The 10657-nt window shown below is 47.8% G+C and overlaps 2 protein-coding genes across 2 annotated transcripts; both read left to right on the forward strand.

The window, feature by feature from the left end:
* Nucleotides 1-3774: 3774 nt before the first annotated feature.
* Nucleotides 3775-5133, forward strand: PFICI_10042 (uncharacterized protein; the record flags this gene model as incomplete). Its single annotated transcript, XM_007838623.1, has 1 exon — nucleotides 3775-5133. One exon carries the CDS (start codon nucleotides 3775-3777, stop codon nucleotides 5131-5133), a length of 1359 nt encoding a protein of 452 aa, XP_007836814.1.
* Nucleotides 5134-6848: 1715 nt separating this feature from the next.
* Nucleotides 6849-8048, forward strand: PFICI_10043 (uncharacterized protein; the record flags this gene model as incomplete). Its single annotated transcript, XM_007838624.1, has 2 exons — nucleotides 6849-7045; nucleotides 7103-8048. 2 exons carry the CDS (start codon nucleotides 6849-6851, stop codon nucleotides 8046-8048), a joined length of 1143 nt encoding a protein of 380 aa, XP_007836815.1.
* Between the last annotated feature and the right edge of the window lie 2609 nt (nucleotides 8049-10657).

The raw sequence follows: 10657 nt of genomic DNA on the forward strand, positions 1-10657 counted from the left end.
AGATGGCGTTAGGAACAGTACCGGTGTGAGAGCTGACGCCTTTTGATATAACACCTCCTTGATTGATGCCTGAATAATCGCATTACAAAAGTCATTCTATGCCGTACTGACGTGCGTTCAAATATAGCAAGTGTCTGATTCCACCTCTGAAGAAACACTTAGATTGCAAATAATACATCCAGATACCTAGTAGTCAGCCAAGTCGTCTCGGCAATACAATACTACTCTGAGTAGACAGAGTCTACCTCAACAATCTTTGACAATCAACGCAGGTCAGCACGTATGTTTCCCGCCACATGGATTCTAGATATCTTCCTCCTTGTAGGAACAGATAGCGCGCTCGGTGCGGTACCGACCATACACATACGCGGGTGCGTCTGCGCGTATGTAGTAACGGTTATCATAATGCTGCGAAAAGGAAGGATCATATTGACAATTCTCTTGGGTACTGATGCGCCACAGTATGGCTGGTTGGTGTGGCACCCTTCGATGTACACTATCTTTAATTTTATTCTTTACTTTGGATACTGGTCGAATAGAGTACTTAGTACCTTGGAACTCTTAGATTCAAGTGGTTGCTGCAGTAGCGCCCAGCTATCAAGCATATCTCAATGATCTTGTTGAAGCCAGCATACCTTGCAAGGAATTCCTTGACAAGCAATCGGGTCTGTCGCCACACATGTGTGGACTTGAGGTGCGTGCTACTGAAAGCGGGAGGCGAGGGAGGTGATTGGTGATTGGCGACTGCCTATGAAGCTTCATGGAGCATCAGCCGTTCATTGTTGCTAATGAACCACCTTAAATGTGCTGTCATTAAGGTATCTATCTACGGACCTGTGCGCGCGGGCAAGCGATTTCGCGCTGGCTGCCCTTTTCACACTCAGCCCTACAGCTCGGTCGCAAGCTAAATCGCGCCGCATCTGATGGGCTTCCGTCATCAGGCAGGGATCGGCATGCCACACGGTACAGATTTTACGGCACAGTACACTCAGTCCTGCCAATAACTTGTTCCATGATATTTATTTTCTTATAAAACGAGACTTAAATGCCTACCTCATTCATTATCTGAAATCCAAAATGTCTGCACAAACCACTCAATCATGTCACCATCGCTATCCCTCTCCCCGGAAGTGGTGTTGGGAATTGCCATCGGCATACCCTCTCTCGTGATGGCCCTGGTCTCACTGTATCTCGGCTATCTCTCCTTCGTCCACACACGACTAACAACACGAGGCTATACGCCAGATCCAATGCCTCTGCTTCCACGGCACAGTGGAGATTTAGAATTGCCAGAATACCCGCACCTCGAAACATCCATACCCGATAGTCCACTACTTTTGCCGACTTTTCCCTCTTCTCAAGCCTGAGTCTTTGTATAACCATAGACAGAGCGAGTAGCTCGGGCACGACCGTATGTACTTCGTATACTCAACTTCGGATCCCCGTTGATTGGACATTCTTTCTAATATGTATAACTTCACAGCAGCCAAGCCATGCGCCATTAGAACGTCTGAGCAACAAAGAGGTGTATAGGAGTGCGAAAGCCGCACTATGTCAGGATCTATGATACAAAACTTCAAGCTTGGCGTTTTCCTCAATGCCCCTTTGGCCTCAATAGACGCAGTTGGGTGTGTGTGTCTTTCGGCGAACAACACATTTGTAGATGATACGACCAGTATCTGAAATAAAGAGTAAAATTAAAGATGGTCTACATCTACGAAAATAATGTGTGAACAAACAGACTTGATCAACCCTTCCCGTTGTGTCACCCGAAGGGTGCCACACAACCAGCCACACTGTGGCGCATCAGTAGAATTGATTTTGCCTCAGGGTCAAATGAATATAGACTTTCTTCTTCTTTTCCCCCTGCCCCCCTTAAGGCATTGCTATACCACTATTTTCTGTATCAACATGTACCCACATATGAACACTTGACAAAAATTGAATCTGGGTCCATATCTAGCTCCCGAGATACTTTATCGAGATAACAGGATTGCCAATTATCATGGTAAAGTCATCTGCAGTCGCTAACTAGGCAGTATTTTGCTATTGCTGGTTGATGGCCCTTTGATGGCTGAGTATTGAACCCCACATCCTACAGGAAAAGGAAGGAATACAACAATCCGATCGGCGCTATCCCTGTGGCCTGATTTGTGCGCGCCCAAGTTGACGCATCTACAATATTCGGTATGAATGCGATGCTATGACTCCCCGTTGGAAGTATGGTTTACTACCATAGCGCTGATGATAAAAGTCAGCAGCCACTCCACCCGGCCAGAGGGTATATACTACATACAGGCTACTAGGCTCCCTGCACACTTGGCAATATCAGGTATTTCATGTCAGCTTGATCCCTTTACTATGAAAGTCGCAGCTGGGTTATTTTTTTTCTGTTCTTTCTTGTCTTTATCTAGCAGCTTTGTGTTGTCGTTGCCAGTAAGACGGGTCGTGGGATTAGCAGACGTGAGCTCTAAAAATTCCACTGGTGGGTGTCCCGCAATTAGGTATAAATAGCGGATAGTCGACCCTTTCACAAGAACAACAATCAGCCGAACCACTAGTCTCCAGGCATTGGTCAGTCAAGTGTTGATAACGTCCCGAAACGAGTCGAGTTCATCTCTGGACAACAAACATGTTTCTCATTCCAATAGTGGCGTACACGGATGCTCCTCAGCCCTATTTCTGTTGCGTGTTTAGGTACATGCCGATGCGGCCTGTCGTCCTAAATCGTTGCTTTTTTTCTTCATGGTCATAGTGATGATATACGGCTGGTATGCTAGCCCCATCAAACAAGGTTCGGGTAACGCATCCGGGTTGACTTGCTCAAGTTTTGCGGCGGATGAAAAAATTAGAGTCACGCGAGAAAAATTAGGAATATCATTAAAGAAAATGCCAACTTTTCTGTCTTGTTAGCCAGCCATATATACTGATTCAATCAACCACCTGGTACTTGACCACATCATTGTTCAGACCTTTTACTTCTGTCTGAATGAAAAGTGGAAACATTACTGGCGCTCTATACTCGCAACGATGTCAGTAACCATCTTCCCAACATTGATCGATTCATGTGATCTTCCTTACTACTCCAGTCTGAGCGCCTTGATCGCTACAGATGAAGCCGTTCAGTCCTTCTGCACTTCAGTGTTCTCCATAACAGCGCCTACAACCACGACAAGTAGGTCGACCAGCTGTATCTCATATGGTGGAAAGCAATAGCTAATATGGCTTCTATAGCCTTCATGGAAGATGCAGCAACCACTATAACCGTTACTGTCATTAACACATCTACCACGACAGCGATTGCAACCACCACGGGTAAGTCTGAAATATTATTTTGCATGCCCATGTACACATTTCACGCACAGAAATTGATCTAAAGCATCTTGTCTTTTTTCAAGTCCCATGTCCCTCTCAATAAGTCTCACGCAAGCTCATGCTTACCGTTCTGATGTATCCCAGATGAAGAAACAGACATTGCGACTGTGACAGAGACCCCTGTTACACAGACAACCACGACAACAACAACATCTACTGAGACAGTGAGACCATTTGTGTTCTTTTCTCTCTCTTCTTTATCCTTTTTTACTTCCCCATGCTGGGTTTATTCACCATGCAGTATTATGGTAAAATATCACAGTCAGCTGTAAAGGTAGCTGATAATCCATTCCCTAAAAACAGTATACCATAACCAACACAGAGACGGAAACGGAGACAAGAACGGATACTACCACGACACCGGGTACACAAACTGTTTGCTTCATGGAATCCCCTACCATGAAAAGGCGAGATAGTCACAGAGCTGGGTGCAAGGGTATTGAGGCCACACGTCCTCTTCTGGGCTATCCCAAGCAAACCTTGCACGGCCTAAGCGGCTGGAATCTCCACAGAGGCCATGATTCAGATGACCTATATCGTGGTAACAGTGAAGCGGGTAGAGGAGGCGAAAACGACAGTCAAAGAAACAACAGTGGCTACAGCTATAGTAGTGGAAAAGATGATGATACAGCTTATCATGACGATGCGAGTCATGGCGATGGTGCGGGCCACAGTCTGCAGAGTAATGGAGGTGGCCACACTGGCCATGATGATTTGGGTGATGGTAGGAATCCAGACTATGAAAGAGGACGAAGAATCGGTCAAGACAGGAGTGGAGTTTCACACGGCAACAGCGATACTGATTTTTCTCGGGCACAAGACACTCAGCAGCACAGCATTGATGGATACATGGCGCAATACGGCTCATTTATCAGTGCTTCTGATGCTATTGGCTCCACCAAATCCACACAAGCGACTTCTTCCACGGGTATTCAAACAAATACGGATAATCCGACCTTTGATTCAAGCACTGCGACCAAGACTACTACACCCAACGAAACAGTTTCTTCTATCAGCACTCAGACAAACACGGATAATCCGACTTTCGAATCAAGCACTGCGACCAAGACTACTACACCCAACGAAACAGTTTCTTCTATCAGCATTCAGACAAACACGGATAATCCGACTTTCGAATCAAGCACTGCGACCAAGACTACTACACCCAACGAAACAGTTTCCTCTATTAGCACTCAGACAAACACGGATGACCCGACTTCCGAGTCAAGCACTGCAATTAAGACTACCGCATCAACAGAAACAGTTTCCTCAATCAGCACTCAGACAAACACGGATGACCCGACTTCCGAGTCAAGCACTACGACCCAGACCAACACGCCATCTCTGGACCTGACCATATGCAGCTGTATTGCAACTACAATCACGGAGACCACAACAGAAACCGGCCCTACTTCAACGAACACTGTGACTAGTACTTCTACCGAGACGGCATCAACCTCTACTGATACGACCACAACCACTGTCTCTAGCACAACAACAGTGACTCCAACAACGACAAGTACTGCTGAAGCCACGGATACTACAAGTACATCAGTAATACTGACGGCGATAATGACAACGACTACGACTACGACCACAACAGCTGCCTTTACCACGACAAGTCTGCAGTCTGGTGCTTACACAGCTCCGGCGCCGGTACGTTTGCTCAACCACCCTAGATCCCAACACGGCATGTTTTCATCAAAGATGGGCGCAGCTTGGCTGTGGGGTCGTGTGAGATTGTGTGATAGATTGTAAAAAGAAAATACACCCATGAATGGTGTAAATGAAGCTGACGTTACTTTTCCTATTTTAGGGCGGGGACGGGTGTGGATGTACATTTCTCATTGTATGTGATGGCCATCCACGAGATACACCCTACTCCCGGACGTACGCCGCGGCGACCAACTACCTCATGTGCATCGACGAATGCAACCACGATATCTTTTGCCAATTGAGTGCTTTTTCCCCTGACGACAAGATATGCTACATCGTTGGCACAACAAACCTCTACCATGTCCCTGAAACCAGTATTCTCAACCTAGCCTACAGGTCATCATGTACAAGCACGCAGCAGATCAATCCCCGATGTACTACTGTTACGTAGGTATGGAGCCGGCTGACTATATGAGGCAAGAAAAGCTGGTGTTATTTGGAATCCGAATGTCTGTAGAAACCACTCAATCATGTCATCATCTCAATTCATCACGTCTGAGTGTCACGAATCAGAGTGAGTGGTCCTAGCACAATCGCATATACTTTGTAAACTCAATTTCGAATCCCAGTTTATGGAACGTTCTATCTGATATGTACAAGTTTACAACAGCCAAGCCATGTGCCATTGTTTGAGCGTCAAGGGGGTGCATGGGAATACGAATAGTGCACTCTATTAGGACCTACGATACTTCTCTCATAGCTTGGCATTTTTCCTCAATGGCCCCGTGGTCTCAATTGATGCATTAGGGAATTGGTACCTTCAAATACGGCGAAAATACTTGTAGAGTTGTTGTGCTTGAGGTTTATGAACAGTGGACAAAAGATGAATCCGAATCTCGAGATAACTGGTTCGAGAATAACAAAAGTCATGTACGATCATCCACTATGAATACAAGCGTCTTCTTCGCACTTTACGGCATTGCGATTGAATTTTGCTGCACGTTTACAACAAGCCATTATTAAAACAATACCAATCAGCTGCACAAGCCAGGCAAGAAGATATGTGTGTTTGCAGTGTATGCTATCGCATATTGATCGGCTCGAGTTGATAGAATTGATACGCGGGTTATACTGGACTGCGGATGAGCGATGATGTGCTTGCGAAACGCGCCCATCGACGAGCGCCACATTACTCACTATGCAGCTAGCTGCCGCAAATAGTTGTATACTGGTGCCTAGGGAGGTATTAAGGCTCTACGTGGGATTCAAGGCAACGTATTTCCCAAATCTTGCATTCGCAAGAATAAATCAAGTCTATTATTAGCAGGAATTGACTTGATCTATTGGTACCTAGCAGCTTGCAAAAGGCAGCCTGGAGCATCGAAAAGCCCCACCGGACAGTTTTCTTGGGCGTTTGACTGTATTGAAACCCATGTAGAACCAAATGATTTTCCATATTCAAGGATATTATGAGTTGAAATCTTGTCGCTGAAGCCTCAGACATTTGCGGCGTTGACATTGGAGTATGATCAAAGATCGCGTGCGAGTGTCACATGGACCACTTACACTAGATCGGTGGTTGACTCCAAAAATGCGAGGTGCCATCCGTATTCGTACAGAACCCCGCGGCGGCTTTGCTGAAACGCGGAAGGGCCAACCGATGATGCCTGGAACGACCAGGTCATAGATAATACAATCATTCCCATCTGTCCTTTGCCAACCCTGGTTTCGGCGTCCATGATTTCATCTCTTTCCTGGAATTTCACAACAACACCTAGCGTTAGATAGACCTGCACCCTCATCTCCCAAAGTAAATCATGGCGACAGAAACATCATCACCACACCCGCAGTCGGACCTCTCGACTCGGTTGTATAATGGTTTCTCTATATACGCCATACAAGGCATAATTTCGCCCATCCGGTGGTTTAGAGGCTGGAACGAATGGATGTGGCCCACCGGCGTGGCGCCAAATTTCATCAAGACCTATGAATGTCGACCATATTTACCAACTCGGTGAGCATTCATGTCGCCCTGATGTCTGCTGTGCAAGATCTTGCTAAAATCATGGAGCATCTTCTTTCCCAAGGATTACGATCAGACTTCTCCAGAAAACTTGCCTTTGCTTTTCAGTATCCATGGCGGCGGGTTCTGCATTGGTGGGCCAGAGGATGACGACCGTCTGAATAGGCGCTTTGCCGATGAGTACAAATTTCTGGTGGTTGAGCTCAACTATCGAAAGGCACCTTGGTATCCCTTTCCTACAGCAGTGTACGACCTGGAGGCTCTGATGCTCGCGGTTATCGCCGATGAGAGTCTGCCCATTGACAAGTCCCGCGTGGCCATCACCGGCTATTCGGCGGGTGGCAATCTCACCCTCAGCGTGGCCCAGTTGCCAAGTATCCGCGAGCAGGTCAAGCCCTCGGCGTTGCTCCCCGTGTACGCGGCCACGGACATGGAGGTTCCGACCAGCGAACGCCTGAAGAGGCGCTACTACAAGCCCGAACTACGACCCAGTGCTCGAGGTTTGCCGACTGATTTCCTAGCCACAATGTCACCAATTTTCAAATGGAGCTACGTCAACCCAGGACAGGACCTAAAGGATCCTCTGCTGTCGCCAATTCACGCAGCACGCGAGACGCTCCCGCCAAATATCTATGTAGTGGCGGCTGAACTGGACCAGCTGGGTCACGAGAACTGGCGACTGGCCTGCAAGCTGGCCGGTCGCTCTGAACCTACCCCCGACAACACCGTCGGACAGAAACTTCCGGCAAAACAGGAGGGGACCCTCATTTTGGATGACGAGCGCTTTGCATGGCAGCAAGATGGACCAGACGGCAGCATACGGTGGCTGCTTATACCTGACCAGATCCACGGCTTTGATCATATGCCTCCCAGGTGGTTTAAACACCTTCCTTCGTGGGAGGACGCGCAGACCAAGACGGAGCAGTATCAAAAGTTGCTGGCAGAGTGGCTTCACCAGGTTGTCTGGAAGAACTCGGGAGCCAGATCAGAATAGTGTCAACTGGTTTGTAACGTCTTCGAGTCCCGTTATCCACGTACTTGGCAATCGCGGGGATGTTGTGGGAGGGAAGTGTTGCACTGGTGGTGCTGATTATCCGTGTACACCGAGTCGAAGTCGCAAGACGGGAGCAGTTTGGGCCTTCTGAGCTTTTATTTGGTAACAAGCAGCTGCAACTATTCAGGTTTCTCTCTAAACATGTCTGTGCTCGAAAGATATGTCGCAGTGCCCAATGCCACGGCCGTTGGTCTCATTTTTACGAGTGATGTTTCTTCCAGTGCGGGTCTCAATTGTTTCCCCGTTATAATCAAGTTGCTAATCTGATCTTGTCTTGGTATGCGATGACTTTTCCTGGAATCCATTGGCGCTCGACTCATGAGATGCTCGATGTGGATGAGATAATGGGATTAGGTTAGCTAATATGTATACTCTATGGGATTCCTTTGTTCTCCGCAAGGAATGCGTTTGATTATGGTTGACACGAGAGAGATGGTTGGATAGGTGTAGCTCCCAGCGTCGCTGGCACTGAGAGGCAATGGGCCAAGGCGCCAGGGCTCAAGGCGCACTGGAACCTTGAGAGGACGGACCGAAGCGAGGGGGGTCCCTTGTCAACCAGGAGACCCTGATCAAGTTGGACTGTTACAGTGGGCATCCCCAGCCACTGGTTTGACTGGTTGGGCAAATAGTCAATCAGAAATGATTATCGTGTTGCTTCATCTGAGTGACCAGTCAGCTGAGAAATCCTCTCAGGTGGGCATTCATTGTGTGTTGTCAGATTGATTTTGTGCTGCCTTTATGAATGCACAATGGCTTGAAAGGAGGCCAATGAGTTGACAGGCGTGCATATTGTTGGAGGTCATTGTGACTGCACATGTGTTTTTTTTTTGTTGGGTCACTGAATAACCAAGCATAGGGAGCCATGCCGACGTCATCACGCGTCCCGTCTTTTAAGCTCCCGACAGCCACGAGATCGGCCCCGCAATGGATCGTGGTGGCATTGGTCCGTGAGTAACCTGTCACTGGAAGCCCAAGAATGAGGATAGATCTGAAAAGACAAAGAAAGAGACAAGGAATATTCTTTGCCGTTGTCTAGAAAAGTCTTTGGCATGTCACCATGTGCTTCCGCAACACCAAACGAGCCCGTAGGGTTGCAAGAAAGCAATGACTTTCAGCGCCCAATACTAATAGTAAGCAGATGGATTGCTACTAATCCGGTAGCTAATGTGATGATCTCGCTGCCCATGGGGATGGGATCTGGAGCAGAAAAACATGTGCCTTGACAGTATACTAAAAAGTAAATTGTCGATCACCAAGATGAGAGCGTTGCGCAAACTTTGCCGGTGCTTTCTAGGACCCGAGTACGGCAGTAGTATATCCATGGCTGTTCAGAGCCCAAGGAGTGCCCAACGCAGGGAAAGCCCCAGATCGCCACGCGCAATGCGAAATTGGATTTCAGTGTCGAGTTAGTGCGCTACTCTCACCAGCATCGTCGCCCCATCCACAGGAACCATCTAGATCATGTCTCCTGCCATATTGACAGCCAGCAATGCTCGTTATCGACTCGGGTACCCTACTATCGCGCTGCCATTAATGCTTCGACTGGTTTACAGACTGCCTAGGTACCTACCTAGCCCATGCATCTGGGAGGGGGTTCGGGAGCCAAACCAAAGGTTGCTTCGCTCGTCCACTTGGTCTCTTTTCATTTCCGGTATCGAACAAGACAAGAACCAAATGGATGGGGTATTCCTCATTAGCCAGCCTCCCGATATATTGACAATTGAAAACTTTTCTTTACAATTGACTTTTGTTTGATTTCTTCAACTGTCTGTCATTGTGAAAATAATTCTCAGTCTGCCTCGACTCAACGTACATCAGAAGGGTGTTACAGTACCTACCTACCTACCTCGTGCTTCCAGAACCAAGCAGTCCGAGGTCACACGCAGTAGGCGCGGGGTGCGAAAGTCTAAAAAACCTGGAACGTTCGGTACGCTGGATTCTAGATTCTGCCGTTGCGCCCCTCCAATCCGATTCCACCTCTCGACGCTCAGCCGGAAGAACAACGCATCCCCTTGACACAACCCGTGAATCGACTCGGGGCATTGCATTGATTTGTGTTGAACCTCGAGGCCACTCAAAACCACTCACGAGTCTCTTGCTGCCTTCTTGCCGTGCTACATCCCAAGGGGTCATCTCTTTCATTAGCACAGACTTGGTGGTATCACTGCTGCGCCCGTCGGCACAGTTAGACAACCCCGGCTCCAGCACCTGGTCTACCTAAGGCACTGCCTGCTTCATTAGTCGGGCCACTCCACCCATCCAACATACGCTATCAGCGCCAACCAAACAGAACTGGAGACACAACCATCTGGCATTCGAGCCCATACATTACTTCTACTTTACCCCTCTGTCGTCATAGCCGCTATTTCGACCGCTCTACATCCAACTCAATCCTTCCCTCCGTCTTCCTTGGCCGGCAGTTTCACTCTACCACATTCAGCATAATCCTTCCGGCAGTTGACTATATACTCTTTCTTCTTATTCATCTACACTTATATACCCAAACTATATAGGCCGTATTCCATTTGCGTAACCGTTCTTGTCGCAAC

This window comes from Pestalotiopsis fici, assembly GCF_000516985.1.
Source record: "Pestalotiopsis fici W106-1 unplaced genomic scaffold PFICI_Scf_7, whole genome shotgun sequence".
Taxonomy (NCBI): Eukaryota; Fungi; Ascomycota; class Sordariomycetes; order Amphisphaeriales; family Sporocadaceae; genus Pestalotiopsis; species Pestalotiopsis fici.